The sequence below is a fragment of the Condylostylus longicornis genome, unplaced genomic scaffold (assembly GCF_029603195.1).
Source record: "Condylostylus longicornis isolate FDR11 unplaced genomic scaffold, ASM2960319v2 ptg000048l, whole genome shotgun sequence".
NCBI lineage: Eukaryota > Metazoa > Arthropoda > Insecta > Diptera > Dolichopodidae > Condylostylus > Condylostylus longicornis.
Window position 1 is genome coordinate 21,789,864 of NW_026578017.1, and position 17,349 is coordinate 21,807,212.

The following is a 17,349-nucleotide window of genomic DNA, read 5'->3' on the forward strand; positions in this document are numbered from 1 at the left end:
GATTTTCTGATTGATAATAAAACCGTGTGTAAGATAATGTAACCGTGTGTAATTCGTAGACTAGTTATAATATTTGAGCTATTTCTTGAGAGCAAATTGATTTTTTCTCAAAGTTTAGTGTTGGATTTAACAGTTTTTTAATTTATTATTAATGTTAGCTCATATTCTAATTCTTGTTTCTCTCGTATCCTTTTGTTAATTAAAAATTTTGTGGCATTTAATAAAGCTACAGTTTTTAGCTAATTTATCAGTTGCTTGATATCCATTAATGTAACAATGTCCCGGTATTCAAAAAAAGGCCATGCTATTTGATTTTTCTTGCAAAATATCCGCAAATTCTTTAACGTCAAAATTTTGTTTTCAGTCTGCAAACTGTCTGACGTATAAAATTTTTACGGATAGAAATGTAGTAAACTTTTTACCCGTAATTGACTTTGAATTTTGATCATTCGTAAACGTCAAAACAAAAAAAAATTTTTTTTAGATTTAAAATAATTTTATACTTACATATTAAAAATTAACAAAAAAAATATTTTTTATATTATTTTTAACGTAATGATAGTCACTCAATACATCAAATTTATTTACTGAATTACTACGTCAGACTGTCTGATGTAGTAATTAAAAGAGAATTTAAACTTTGACTGAAAGTAAAAACGCAGTAGAGTATTCGTAAACTCAGACAGCTCAGATTTTGTAAAACCTTGACGTTTAAGAATTTACATTTCTCTAATTACTAAAAATAATTTAAATAAAGAATGTACTATTAAAAATTATTTTAATATTCTTGCTTAATAAATTAGATATTTTAAGATACATATTTGTATTTTTCTGTATTTTACTTGCGTGTTCCATGAAGTCCTTTATTTCAAAATTGCAATAGTACATCTTATGAGTACATTAATAAATATTGCTGTGCAGCAATACAACAAATATTTCAATTTTTAAATCACAAATATCCTTCCGATTAGAATTAAATGCAAAATTCCAATCTTTATCTTTTTTATTTCTCTGGGATTGTATAATTGGATGTATGTATGTAATTATGTGTTTGTTAATAATTCACTCGTGCATTCTAATTTTTAAGTAAATGATTTCATTAACTTTCATAGATGATTTAAACAACAACTTCTTAGTACGCTTTGTTAGCTTCGCCTAAATGTATGCAAATTATTTTTCAAAATTATTTTTATAATTCCTTTAATGTTTATTTTGCATAAATTTTCTTTCTTATTTATCGAATTGAATGAAAAAGAATCACGATAAAGTTGCTTTTAAAAGTTAATTTTAAAAATAAATCCAAAACTATATTATTATATTATAAATTTTATATACATTTATATATTCATTGCCTACAAATTTTATTGAAATTAAATTTTGCAAATTTATACAAAACTAATAATATTTTGAATATTTATACAAAACTTATATTTTTATATTGAATGAGGCCTGTGATGGTTTTTAATCTCTTATTAACAATTAAATTTTGAAGTAAAAAATATTGTAATATAAAATATATAAAAACAAAATTTAAATTTATTATTTTTGTGTTTCTGTAACAAATAAATACAATAAGAACTGTAGTAGCAACACGGAAAAATAAATGTAGGTACTATAAAATATTCCAATCAAAGCGAATAAAAAATTAAGAATTTTATAACATCTCTTAATATTAACTTGCTTATATAGATTATTAAAAAATTATTATTAAATGAAATACTATTACAATTATTAACTAAACAATTAGTTCAAAAACAGGTTTTATGCGTATATTTGTAAAAATATAAAATATTTGAATTGCAATAGTAATTAAAAATCATTAATTATTGGATTTATCATTATAATATTGTTATAAAATATAATGTTAAGATGCATTGTTAAATAAAGTTAGGACCTCGATGTGAAATAATTGAAAAAAATAATTTAATAAATTAATTGAAATTCTAAAAATAAAGAGCATTAATTCGAATTTAATATTTATGTATAAATAAATTTTCAATATAATTTGTGTTTCTTAAAGAAATTTATTTAAATTTTAGTTTGTAACATTTATTTTTTTTTTTTGTTTTTTTTTTACTAATATTTTTTATTATATTAATTAATATCAAATATATTTTAAATTTAATATATTTATTATTATTTAATAACATCATAAAATTAATTTACATACATATATTTTCTTTATATAATTATATAAAACAAAATTTACAAATATTTATAAATATTATTTCTTGGAAATTTGAAAAATTTATAATTACATTAATAGACTGGGATTGTTATTTTTTATTATACTGATCGCAAACTTTATTAAAAATTATCGTCAATTATTAATTTTTTTATAAAAGATTAATTGGGGATAATTTTTAAGGTTAAAGCAATCACAAGAGATTAACTCTGGTTAATAATAAAAGAAAAATTTATTTAAGAAGAAAATATTTATGTAAGTAAAATATTTAATTTTATTACATAAATATATTGTATATTCAAATTTTGTAATATATATATATATTAATATAAAATTTATTTATAAAATATATTAAATGTATAAAATTTTCATTTAACTGAGTAAATTTTATAACTCTTAATTTTTAGTGTTTCTTTTTTAGATTTATATTTTCTTTTTTAACTTTAACTAGATTTATTAATTATTTAATTATTTAATATTGTATTTTTAATTGTTAACTTAAATTTTATTACATATAAATTATATTGTTAAGTTTTTATTGAAATTTTGTAGAAAAATTGTTGTTTTTAATTAAAAATTATAATATTAATTTTAATTTTTATAATATATTAATAATTTTTCATTTTTTAATAAAATTAATAACAAATTTTTATTTAAATTATATTTTATAGTTATATATAATATTATATAAATGTAAAATTATTTAAAGCAAAAATTTCAAGAAAAACTAAATTTATTTTTAATTAATTGCAATTTCTATTTAAGTACAATATATTCATTTTTATTTTTAATTTGAATTATTTATATATTATATAATTTAATATTTTTTTTTTTTGTATAATAATTTTAATTAAATTTTTTGGAATTTATTAAGTATTTACAGCAATGCGTTAACAAATGTTTTTCATTTAATGAATTATGATTGTGATGCATTCCAACTTCACGTGTATAAATATCCAAACCATATTGTCCTTCCTCGGGGAAACTAAAAAAAAAAAAGTTAGAGAAATTTTAAAAATATCGTCAATATTATGAAGTATTATAAAAAATAAGAATACATAAAATTTTTTTATAATTCAAATTATCAAAAGAAATTTGAATTTTAAAATTGCAATTGTAATACCCAATCGAGCTTATAGGCGGTTTAATTGATAAATTTTTGATGATCAATTGCAATTTTAAAGCCAGTCTAAATTGTTTTACTATTTTAATTTATTAGAAAGGACATAAAGAAATTTAATTGAATAATAAAAAATTGCCATTTGTAAATTAATTTCTTCCTAAGCTTTTTTAAAATTTTAATAGCTTATCTATTAATTCTTCTCAAAATGTTTAATAAAATAAACCATAATTTTTCAATTCTAAGTTTAGGCGTAGTTACTTTATGCAACCTTTCATACAAAAGTCTGAAAATACTAACTTTATTGTAAATGTTACAACTTCATCTGAAACATTATGCGTCACATATTTTGATAATTTCTTTTCTTCAATACCATTTTTATGTAATGTTGCCATAAAATCTGTTAATAATCTGGACATTCTGAATTGTATATCAACTCCACGATTTGCAAATATTAAAGGTTCCTAAAAACAAAGAAAAAACAAACAGTTAATATTTAAAATTTAAAAAACAGTTTTTTTTAAAATTTAAAAAAAAAATTGAAAAATTTTTACTTGATGTGTAATTGGTATTAAACCAAATAATCTTGTTGCTTTTGTTGGTCCCCATTCTCCGCTTGCACAATCTGGTAATGGTACCATAACAGTTTCAAGAACTTCACAACAAATCTAAAAAAAAAAATAAATAATTAAATAAAATTTTAAAATTTATAAATGTTTCCCTTGGGATTATACCTTAAATTTACAAACAGATTTAAATTTCATTGGTTCACCGGTGAGGTATTCTTGTGGTGTTACAGCATTTGCAAATATATCTAATAAAAATGCACCAGAACATGGTGCATGAACTCTGAATGCAACAATATTACCAATAACTGATTGCATTACAAAACGTTTTAATGAAACACCATCAAATGAATCCTCTTCGCTATCATAAAATTTTAAATTATAATGAAATATTAAACATGATTGCATATCAGATGGCATTGCAATTCGTACTGTAGCAGCTCCTATAAAATTTTCAACAAAAAATTTATAAATAAATTATTAAGAAAAAAAAATAATGTTTACTCTTTGATATACCAGTATCGTCAGTATATACAACAGCACCATATCCTTCATCAGCAAAATGTAAACCATAACGGAAGAATAATGATCTAACAAATGGTAAATTTTCAAATTCTTTTAATGAAATTGGCCTTTTTAATAGTTGCCATTCCTCTTGTAATGGGAAAAATTCATAAATAAATTCACGTGGATCAGTTAAGAAATAATGATCATCATATTCGTATCTATAAAAATCAAGGTATCAAATCAAGGATTATTTATTAAAATTAAAATTTAAAAAAATATTTATATTACCTCAAGCTATCATTTTTACCACGACCAGTTTTTGGTGCTTCTTTAGCATTTACCAAATGTCTAGCACCCCAATTACATTGAACAAATCTCCATGCTCCAGCAACATAAACAGCATTCCATGAATTTCTAAAACGTGAATCTTGAAATTTAACTCCAGGTTGATATCCAGCACTTTTTGAATAACCTTTTATAACAACACAATGTAGGCCAGCATAACTGCATAAACGTTTAAATAGAACATGATAACTTTCTGTACCATATTTAATGCCTCGTAATAGACCCATTGGTGTATCACCACGTAAATCATCATCAAAATGCATTGCATTCAAATTTTTTACTGTAATCCAACGGAATATCGTACGTGCTTTTTCTATATCTGATGTACTACGACCGACTAATTGTCGTACAAGATCTGTAAATGTTTTTTGATCTTCTTGAGCAACCTAAAATTATTAAAAATATGCATTTAGAAAAAAATTTATTGCTGTGCTTTCATTTTCGAGCAAAATGTAATTTACCGATATAGCAATTCGGTCGACATCTTCGAATTCAATTGGATCAGTGTATATTTGAAATTTACTAACTGTTGGTGGTGTTGGTTTTGGTGGTGTATGAGGATATTCTGCCATTGATATTATTGCTTCTTCTGGGAAATCATCATCTAAGAATATACTTTCATTTTGCATATATTCACTTCGGCGTGCACTTATCAATTCTAACATTTCACTTGATTGCCGATCGACTAGAGCAGCGGTTTCAGAACGTTCATGTTCTAACATTTTTCTAGTTAAACTCTCTTTCTTTTTTGTTCTTCTTAATGTCATATTCTTTTCTAAATCTTCTTTTTGTCTTTCATGGCGTAATGTTAAAATATTTTGTTCATCACGATTTCGTCTCGATGTTGCCAATTCCTTTTCGAAACGATGTGTTAAACGTTGTAATTCACGTTCCCATTCATCTTGAATTTCTGATTGTATTTTTCGATCTTCTTCTTCTCGTTTTCGAGCAAATTTTCTATATAAATCATCTTCTTCTTTTCGATGTTTCATTTCAAGACGAGCTTGCTCTTCGCGTGCCTGTAATATAAATAATAAGAAAATATTGTTAATGAAATATAAGTTGATTTCAAGAACTTTTTGAATATTATTTTTAGGACTTAACAAATCAAAATACTATTTTTACATTTAGCAGGTTTTCTTTTAAAAAAACGGAGATTTTTTTAAGTGAAATTAAGATTTCTTGTTACTTTCGGGCCTAATATTAATTTATTTTATCAAATTCTAGTCCATTGTCAATAAAACTGAGTATTAAACGATTAATTCCTTAACAATGTTGCGGACTTCTTATCAAAGATCGCAAACTGTAATATTTCCTAATGAAGTTTTACAGTGTGCATGCATGTACTCACTTATAATTGAATTTTTTTAATTAATTTTTTAATTTAATTTTAGCAATTTTTTTTTAATTAACATTTTATTACTATAAAATTTTGCTATTAAAACTGCATAATTTTGGATTTTATATGATAAAATCTTTAAAAATCACCTAAAAAATTTCAACAAAATTTCGTAAACGAATGATAATTATCATTCCTATTAACAGGTTGCCATAAAAATATAATAATCTTAAATTGCATCGCAAAATGAAAAAAATAGACGCACTTAAATTATTGCGAACTTTTAAAAATAAAAAAAATAATAAAAAATGTTGTCATATTTGTATGTGCACATTTGTGTAGATAAAAATGTTTAACCATAAAAATTAGATTAATAAAAAATATTGAAGTATGTGAGAATGTGCTTACGGTATGAAAATGCAAAATTTAAAATTTGTACGCGTATACTTTGAAATTTTAGGCCAATCTTGATTAGAGAGCTAAATGTTATTACAATATTAAATATACAATGAAAATTTTAATAACAAAAATTTGTTAAGAGTCAATTGCAAAAAAGAAGACTCGTAAGTTGTTTTACTACTGCTACTAATAATTATTTTAAAAAAGTATAAAGAGGGGAAATTTTACCATCTATCATTTTCTTGGTACAAAATATGCCTCAATTTTCAAGAATCAAAAAATTCGTGACTAATTTTTAAAAAGTTGTCGTATTTATAATTGCAGACTATTATTAACGATAACCCTACACATCCTTATACTACTAACATTTCCTTCTGCCGAACCTACATATACATATTTCTGAAATCTACTAAATCCCCTTCGATATATTAGTATATAGAAATATTTAAAAAAAATTGAAGCCAATAGAAAATGTTTTGGCTCTAAAATGAGCAGTGTAATGTGGAAAAATATTTTACAAGAAATGTTTTTAAATATTTGAAATAGATACAAGAAACTTTGACTTGACCATCAAAGTATTTTTCTTTTATAACTTGTGAGTTTTAACTTTTTAAAGTTATTCCAAACCATTTCAAAATTTTTCGATATGGAAAATTTAGTTTTTAAAAATTACGAGATTAGTTGTTAAAAATTAATGTAGCTCTACAATTAATGATAATTCTGTTTGGAAAAAGGCAAATTTAATTGCGAAAATTAGAATTCTAATTAGAATTTTTATTCAATTTGTTAAAAATGTTTGGCAAATATTAAGATCCTGAAAAGTTTTATTACTTAATCCAAATAAATTCTTATAGTACATTAAGCAATAATTTTATGTTATGAAGGTTTGTAAAATTGCTGCCATGGTAATTGACTTTATATGTTTTTCTTGATGTCAATGAAAATTCAGTAATCTTAAGCTTTACTTGATACAGTACGCCATAAAATATTTTAAGACTTTCATATATAGTTAGAGCCCTAATTAAATATTAAGACATTTAATAACAATTAGTAAGTGAGTGCAAACAAGAAGTGAGCAATTTTTAAAAAATATTTCTAAATGCCGAACTAAACATTAAAATTTTTTTCAAGTATTTTTTTGCAATAAATGTTATTTTTTTTGGTTTTCTTTTTAAAATATAATTATGAGACATAGAAAATATTTTCAAAGTCACACGTTACAAGTTACAGTTTTTGTTGTTTTCTTTCTGTTTTTTGTTATATGGTAATTTACTAAATAGTTTTTTTTTGTACAGTAAATTTTTTGTTTTTCTTGTATACTGTGTATAAGAGAACACACCTTCTTTGACAATGAATTTTATTATTATATAAATTGTGTGTAAAGTGAATATGGTCAAGTTTATTATTTTTCCATAATGCCCTAGTTAGAGTACAATTTCAGTACTTGAAAAAATATTGATACAAATATATACGTATAACACTTAATGTAGTAATTACGTTCTCGTAACAGATATGCGTTACCTATTATGTTAAAAATTTATAAGAGTATTTATAATTAGAATGAAATTAAAACCACAATTTAAAAAATATGCGGGAATATTTAAATTTTTTTTTTGTAAATTTATAATGCTTATGAAAATAATTTGCTCGGATACCACATTTCTAACAATTTCTCAAATATATGCTAAGTGATTATAGATCTATAAGTTTAGGTTTGATGTCCACCCAGCTCTTAATTAATATATATAGAAATACATTCATAAAGTATGGGATTTCTTTTATTTTTTGTATGAGACTACTGTCATCATAAAAATAATTTTCTTCAAATTATAATTTTAATAATCAAACGCGAAATCATTTCATTCTTCTATACAATTGCCAACTTTTCGCAATTTTTGAAATGTGGAAGGCATACCTGATAAAAACGTCAACAAAGGTGTGCAATGGATGGGCTATGAACTAAAATATTGTAATAAGAACTCGATAAATTGAGTAATGTGAACTTTATTACTCCAATACTAATATAAGACTTAAATGCATGTAGTTAATGAAATATATGAGTTTATAAAACAATAGAAACAAATTAGTGTTGCCATATATATAATAAAATATTTAAAATTATTATAACAACATGAAGCTTCTTCTCAAGTTTTGATATAGGTACTCATTGAAAAATATTCAAACATATGAAACGTTGCCATAAAACAATATTTAATTACTAATCAAAATTTTTTCAAACAAAAATAGGATAAGCTCACTTGCACAAGCTGTGGCTTGGTTTACAGATACTCATTCAAAAGCTTTGAAAAAATTTATCATATTACCATATTCAATTAAAAACTCCTCATATAAAAATTTGAATTCACTCTTTTGCTGCACTGACCTACCTTTTCCCATTTTACTATTAAATCATGAATTGCCATTAAAGACAGTTTATTGTATAACATGTCATTTCAATCAGGCATTGACCAGTAAGAGAAGAATCAATTATTAAGTTCCGCATCAGACAAATACACGTACATATACGTAAGTCAATGTAAGCGTGGTAATTAAATGCACTAAAAGAACCTATATAAAATTTAATTTCAACTAATTTTTATTGAACAAAATAATTTTTTATTTTATAAAAATAAAAATATTATAGGATATGAAAATAAAAATTTTAAAATTAATATCAAAAATGATATTATAATCTCTTTAAAAATATTAAACTATATCTTGAAAGGTTAATTTAAATGACCTTAAACCATGGAAATTTTATATAGAAATATAATTTTATTATATACAAAAATATGCACACATATATGTAGTATTGTTTTGTATAATTGAATATTATTGTGAATGGTTGTGAATTGTATTGTGATCAAATTTATATTATATTTTGTTAAACAATAGATTTGCAATAATATACTCTTATATACCTATATATTGTAGTTAAATAAAAATTAGGTTAAAAATAACTATTCATTTTACTATATTCTCCACTCACTGCACTGTAATATAGTGAGGTATTCATGCCATTTAAAATTGAATTTAAAGAATATTAGTGGGAATTCTGAAAGAATCTAACGTTTTGAAGAGGTTTCAAAAATTTCTTTTTGAATTAAGTGTTTGTTATAACATATAATGAAGCATGTATATACTATGGTCGTACGCAGTCTAGTGATGAGAAAATGCAACTAACACAAATTAATGATTTCGTAAGAGATCGTCGAAGAAATTCTTAAACTTCTAAGAGATAGCAGAAAATCCATTTATATAAATTTTTAAAATTTTTGTGGTTGCACTCTTTCATTAGGAGAAAGACCACGTCTCATTACCCAGACGTGGTCTTTCATTTTTCGATCTGCAATCGCGGTTCTTTCAGAGAGAAAAAAAATTATGATATCGAGCTTCGTTTTGTATAGAACACTCAAATTTTCTTCGTAGCTGGCTCTCTTGCATGCGAGTAAATAACAATTAAAATAATTTTAGAATTTATATAACGTCATATCTTGTGCAATACCGCATAAAACTGAATTCATTGGTTCGTCGTTTTTGAGCTGAGCAATTGTTTGTCGTTTTAGAGACGAGAGTTCGTCATTTTTTGTTATGGTGCATATATGTATTACTTTTTTGACAAGAATTATATATAATTTTAATAGTTCAGTATGTGTAAATATGATGTTTTAAAAAAACCTCCGCACTAAAGTTGAAGTTGATTCAAGTTTTTGAGAGAGGGAAAAAAAGGTGTACTAAAAATAAAGAGAATGTCAAAAATTCTAATTTTCATGTAAAATACATTAGCTCGTCGTTTAACTGACGAACCAATGAAATCATATTTTTCTAGATACAATTTTCGTCTAAAATAAAATTTACTTAACATAGTTATAGTATTTCTACATCGACAAATTACTAAAATCACTATAATTACGAGTATTATGCCAAATCTTTCTAGAAATTCTATATGGGCCGGTTTTGAATGCTACTCGCTACTATATACTCGAAAATTTCATTGAACTCTGAAATGGATGAAGTTTTTTTGTAATTAGTTTGAAAGTCACATTACTTGGCCTCAATCACCGGGTTCCGAAAAACAAAAAACAAATATCCTATTGATTACTTTAATAACTTCTATTTTAATTTAAAAAAAAAAAAATTTCTTATATTTTTATGATGCAATTTAGGTTAAATTGCATTTTTTCTCATGCATTGACATACCAAGGTACTATTGTAGTGTAATCGTAATGTAAGTATAATGTATACAATATAATTGTATAAGAATATATTATAAAAGACCATATCTGTCATTTCAGAATAAAGAGACGACAACGGCAAAATAATAAAAACGCACAAACAAAAAAAGAACGTACTTAATGTGAGTGTGTTTATGTGCATACTTTGGCTGTAAAAAAAAAATGGTGGGTATTTTTTAACCAATTCTACCCAAAAACCACAAACAATATAGTGAAATAGAAAATTATATTTTAAAATTATTATAATTATTTGAGAGAAAAATATTATGAAGTTTTAATTTTTCTTGCTCCACATTTTATAATATTTAAAGAATTGTTGTATATGTATGTAAACATATGAGTAGTAGTTAAAATAATGCAGGTGTGTGTATTCATATTCATATTTTTTACCTATTGTTTTTTGAAGGTATTTTATATGTTGAGGAAAAAAAAATTAATAAAAATTTTTCTTTAACCTATTTGGAAGAAGTATGGAGCTGTAAACTATATTTTTTAAGTATGTATATATAACGGTAATAATCATTAAAAAAGATAAATTTTTGAATTAAAATTAAAAACTCATACATAAGTCAAGTAAATAAATTATTTTTTTTTTGAGATTTATTAAGATTAAACTTAATTCTACAAATTCAATTAGGCAATAAGAAATTTCATATCTTAAGTTGATATGATTACTAAACGGAGTACGCAGAAATTTCCACATGTACCATGGTACATTTGTGGTACATTTATGGTACATGTAAAGAAGAAGTTCTTGGAAATTATTAATAAACTTGGAATTCTAATATTGTTAATTATTGTTATATTTTGTACAACTTTTAGATTTATACAAAAATGATTCAATGTGAGAGTAAAATTTTATGTACTATAGAAAATTTGTAATATTACAATAAATGTTGTGAGGTCATACTCGTATTAGTTTTTCTGCGTATTATTTCTTATGAAGAATGGTAATCTAAATAAGATTGTTTATCTTTAATTGTAGTTTACTGAGTCCCCCACATAATACACTAGTTCAGTCAAATAATAAGATAAAATGCCATTTTTCAATTTAAATATAAAAACTTTATGATGTTAAATTATAGCCTCTGCTTTACTCATTTTTACTTTAGTTTACCTAACATGTAATTTTGTTCTCCTGCTATATTTCAATATTACTCGGATATCCTTGTTTTGTAAAATTTGCATTTCGTCTATTTTAGTTTCTCTCCAAATGAATAGGAGTGAAGAATAATAATCGAAATAAGGCAAAATCATTGTATTTATTTTATATTGTTATTGCATCCGCCAGTATTAATTTTTTATGTAGTCTATAAATTCTTTCAATATTTTTTTGTAGTTATTTTGGTTTTTGCTTAAATGTACTGGAAATTATATTTAAAAAAATTTCAGAGTAAATTTATGTATATGAGTTTCTAGAATGTTTGAACTTTAATAAAGCTCACTTTTATAGTAAAAGATTACTTTAATAAAGGGTAAACGAACTGTGTGATAAGCTAGTTTTCTCTCGTATTTTTTTTTTGGCTACAATTAAAATTTTGACGAGAAATGTGGAAAATGTTGTCAATTCACATTATTCAGCAATAATGTAAACTCAATTATTGAATAAACAATCTGAATAAAAATCTGAGCAGTGCTAAGATAAAAATATTATTTACCGTTCTTTTATTTATTCCAATCAATTTTCCAATTACGAATTTTCAGCATATCTTTCATAATATACCATCAAAAATTCTTTAATCGTAAAAAAAATTCTTCAAATAACAATTTTTCAAAAAAATAAACTATTGTTAACAATAAATTTTATTGTGAATATTTTAAAATATAAAAACTAAAAAAAATTCTTTTTGTGTTAATTTACACTAGGCTATTACTCGTATTGTCAAAGATCAAAATGTCACAAAAATCATATTATATAATAATTTAACATATCTTTTGTGTCTTGAATTTCTCAATGAAACAAAAAGTGTTTGGGAATCAAAGCACATACAAAATATGTAGACACACTAAATTTATTTTCAATAATAAAATCAAAAAGTTAATTGGTCGATTTACTAGCTAAATAGCAGTTTAAATGTAATGTATGCATTTAAATGTAACTACATTTACAGTGAATATATATTTTACTAAGTGCATAAATAAAATTTGAATATAGGGTTGCCAACTCTTCTTTAATAGTATTAATGATATTTATTTTAATTAATATTTTATATATAAGGTTTGGATTCTGTATAGACTTGAAATATTCATTGAAATTGAAGAATTATAAAATCATTTTAGAGTTTGCAGAGAATGAAATGTATAGAGCGAACATAAGTTCGTTCTCCCATTGAAAATAAGATTTCTTAATTTGTTAGAAGACACAATAAATAAATATCTAAATGCAAATTTAATATTTCTAATTTGACTTAGTCAGAAATTTGAATTGTACTGCTGAGAAGATCAAAATGATGTCAGCTTTACTGAAGAGAACGTCCAATCCCGAATAAAATATTGTTCATATTGAATTTAAAATTGAGTAATTATCAAATTAATTGCAAGTTTCTAATTATAACCACTTATAATTAAACTAGCACTGTATATAGTCTTATTTGGGAAAATTTTTGTTCCTATAATTTTTGTTGCTTAAACGTATACGCCTATAAATATGTTATTTACTTTGAATTTTTTTTATATATTTTTAACTTTGTTTTATGTTAATTTGGTAACACTTTATCATATTTTAAATTTTAATCATATATTTTTGTTTTACACCTTTAATAAACCACGTCTACCATATAAGTCCATGCATATCTATATATGTGTATATAGAGCAAAAAAAATAAGAAAAAAATTTACATAATATTTTGTTTATTATCCTAAATACACCTCTGCTTAATTTTATTTTTATAAAATATACAATAAGTTCAGTAAATAAAAATTTTGCTAAAAAATTTTATTAGAAAAAATTTACAAATTAGTATATAGTTATGTAATATGTGTATGTACATAATGTGTGTGCATAATATATTTTACATTCACATCCATTACGAGTACATGTATGCATACATTAGTTATTTATTTTGGTGGACTGATACATAGTTGTACTATTAAAATAGTTTTGTTATAAGAAATTTGAATCTTATTATGGTTATTTAAAACTAGAATTTCATTCACAATTTTTGTTTTCATTTTAAAAATATTTTCAAGACTGTATAATGGAGCATTTAATGTGTGGTTTTCATTGATGGTAAAATAAATCAATGTACAATATATATATATATATACATGTGTATATATTTATGTAGGTGCTCGTTTGTACGAATTAATATCGTATAGAATGGTAGATGGCATGGCAGTTGATTTTGTACTAATAGAATATGAATAAGGGATTATTTTGGTAGTGTATTATAAATTTCTTATCAGTTTTGTTTATGATTTCAATTTTGATATATGAGGATTAAATAAATGTTCCTTAAGTGGTTGAAACGAGATGAGAAGTAGTTATGGGGAACATAACCCCGGCCGAAGCGCTTGAGCTTTAGCCAAGTCACAGTCTCACACTCGCATTGCAGATGTTCCATCGTCTCGTCCTTAAAGCACAGATGACACAGCCGACTTTTCGTCTTTCTCATCCTTTTCAGATGAACCATAGTTTGATAATGTTCAGTGAGAACCTCAACCATCAGCCTCATGTGGGGACGACTCAGTCAGATCAGCTCTCTCTTTCTGTCCCCACGAATTTTTTGGAATACCTCATTCCTAGGCCAATATTTTTTTTACTTGCACGGATCGGATTTATTGTTACACGAATTGCGACTGAGAGTTTCTATAAACCAACTACAACATCGTGTATTTGTATTTGTCTTAAGTTATTTTTTAAATATCTAAACCATATAGGAAATTAGGAGTAATTGGATTATTTTAACAAAATTGAAATCGCTTTATTTATTATTTAGTTAAGTGGTTTGCGATTTTTCCATACTGATATTGAATTTTTTCTCTTTTTTTTTTTTAAATTAAGCTTTTAAAAAATATTTTTTTTTTTTTAATGTTTGTAAAGTAAAAAATATTTCAAATATTTCACCACCATGTCATTTTGAATTAGTTTCAATTTTGAGATTTTTCTTTTTTTCTATATTTAATAATAGCAGAGCAGTGAAATAGCGCAGCAGCACCAGCGCACCAGGTTTTTTTGTTTGATTAAAGCAGAGCAAATGTTAAAAAGCTGAGAATTTTTTCTTTGCTTACAAATTTTTTTTATTGTTTTGTACATTATTTAATTTTGTATTGTCGCTGTTAAAAATACAGAAAAACCAAAAAAAAAAATAAAAATAAAAATTTTTTGTTTTGTTTTTGAGAATGCATTGCAATATAACGGTATTTAGGTAAATGGCCATTATGGGAAATTTTTAAGGCAAAAACAAAAACCAAAATAAGAAATATGTAAATTCACCTGTATATAAGGTATTTTTTTTCTGTTATGAAATATTTTTTTATATTAAAATGGATAAAATTGATATTTTATTATACAATGTTAGGCCATTTTTATTTTATTTTTCAATTTTATAAGATTTATATCTAATTATATAGTTGACTGTTTTTGTTTTTTTGTGAAAAATAATTTGTAAATTATTTTAAAATCAAAGTTGCATAAATATTTGGATTAGATTTTGTACATTGATTTTTATGGGATATCATCGCGTCTTTACAATATGCATTCAAAATAATAGAATATAAACATACAGTAGCGTGCAAAATAATAGTACTATGGTGAAAAATTTTGTCTTAAAAATATTCAATTTAATTAAAAATACCAATAATTTCTTTTCAATATAACAAAAAAAAAAAAAACTTAAAATATTTCTGTCTTACAACAATAGTTTCATAAAAATTAGAAAAGTTTAATTTGCAGGTGGTTATATGCATGAACCTTTTAAAATTAACACGGCAATACTGCCAGTATATTGGTATAGTTTTTTATTATCGTATAAAGAAACTAAAATTAAATATGTATTAAGCATCACCATGTTATTGACGTGTACAAGAGTTTCAATTCTCAAGAGGTCTCCAGTCGTATTTTATTCGTTCATTTGGTTATAATGTTCTTTTTGAGTGTCTTCTGTTTATTCAATGATTTTTTCATTCTTATTTGGTGAGTATATGAGATGGAATTCAGTGTGAAATTCAAAAATTAATAAGTTTTCGTACAGAAAAGCTTAGTACAGAACATTTAATGCTGAATACAATTCAGGGCAATCAATTTAATTTAAACTAACAACAATCAAGTAAATAATAGCTTATTGTTTCGTCACTTAATTTGAACCTAATCAAGATTGGAAGGAGGTAGCTAAATAACGTATAACGAAATCAACAATTTCATATATGTATTAGATTTGTTAAAAAAAATTTGATAACAAAGTGAACTTAAAATTTGATAAGAAAGTATTGGGACTCGCATTTCAGGCACAATAACTTTATACAATACCTTTGAATTAATTGAAAATATTTATAATTCAAGCAACTAACGAGCTAGATTGTCAGATTGTTAGATTTCAATGGAACCGAATGTAGCAAGATAAATTTTGCTAATAATTTAGGGGAATTACAAGCACTTAGTATTTATAAAGAACTCAATAATATATACGAGCATCTAGTTTCGGAAGCTATACAAGATGAGTGTAACAATTATAACTATAAATAGTTAATCGTAACGATATTATCTTAAGATTAGTTTTTGTAGTCTTTACGATATGTAAAAGGAATAACATGGAACTGAAAATCCTCTTTGGTAAATTGTTAAATTAAATTATGGTAAAAATGAAACATTAAATAGATTGTTACATTATCAATAATGTTATAAAAGCTTTCCCATACATGATTTTCTAATGTTTCCTGCTCACACCAATATTTCAAAATATCTATAATTATATTAAAGTTTTCCGAATTGAAAAATAAATAAAATCTGGGGATTGTTTATTAAATCGATAATTTTAATTGCTAAACTGATTTAAAGATAATTAAATAATTATATAATGTGCGTTTAACACGCTTTACTAATAAAACGAATGCTTAATGCTTCAAATTGTAATTGAAATAGACAAAAGTTCAATAACCATTTACTCGTATTATGATATTTTAGAATTTTATATTGATTAAATCTTAATTATTTACCATTTTTGATTTGCATTTCAAAAAGACATTAGAATTGAATAAGTTCTAACATACTATTAAAATAGAAAAATTAGGTGGGGTAGCGAGAGACATAAGGTTAATAATAACAATATTTTTTGTAACGATAAGACATTTAATGTATTTTTCATATATAGGTTATTGGATTAGATTGTGTACCTTAATAACTATTATGTATATACGAGTATGTATAATATTATATTGTATATAACAAGAAAAATGTAATGCAGGTATTTTAAAAACCCTTAAACTCATACTAAAAATAGAATAGAGTTGGTAAAGAATTGAAAATTCATTTAGAACAAATGTTGTAGTAAAAGCGATTAAATGTTTTTATTATACGCACGAAAATTGATATGGGGGTGGAGGGATTTCGGTAGAGGTTAATGGTTTATTAATTACAAATGCTACATTTGAGCATAATATCTTATGGATAGTCTCCGTCTTTGTTAATTACTGTATCATCTTACTTTTAATGAATC

The 17,349-nt window shown here is 23.9% G+C and overlaps 1 protein-coding gene across 2 annotated transcripts in view; it reads right to left on the reverse strand.

Annotated features, from left to right (window-relative positions):
• Positions 1 to 2,943: 2,943 nt before the first annotated feature.
• Positions 2,944 to 17,349, reverse strand: part of LOC129610775 (hillarin) — a 90,931-nt gene continuing 76,525 nt past the window's right edge. Inside the window, exons 5-11 of one of the 2 annotated variants that reach the window (XM_055523488.1) lie at positions 5,185 to 5,742; positions 4,667 to 5,109; positions 4,388 to 4,596; positions 4,040 to 4,314; positions 3,860 to 3,973; positions 3,606 to 3,769; positions 2,944 to 3,170 (exon numbers count right to left, since the gene is read on the reverse strand). In XM_055523488.1, the coding sequence (XP_055379463.1) occupies positions 3,032 to 3,170; positions 3,606 to 3,769; positions 3,860 to 3,973; positions 4,040 to 4,314; positions 4,388 to 4,596; positions 4,667 to 5,109; positions 5,185 to 5,742 (1,902 nt within the window). In that variant the 3' untranslated portion in view covers positions 2,944 to 3,031. Of the gene's footprint in view, positions 3,171 to 3,605; positions 3,770 to 3,859; positions 3,974 to 4,039; positions 4,315 to 4,375; positions 4,597 to 4,666; positions 5,110 to 5,184; positions 5,743 to 17,349 lie in introns of both variants that reach the window. The other variant, XM_055523487.1, reaches the window with a different exon arrangement.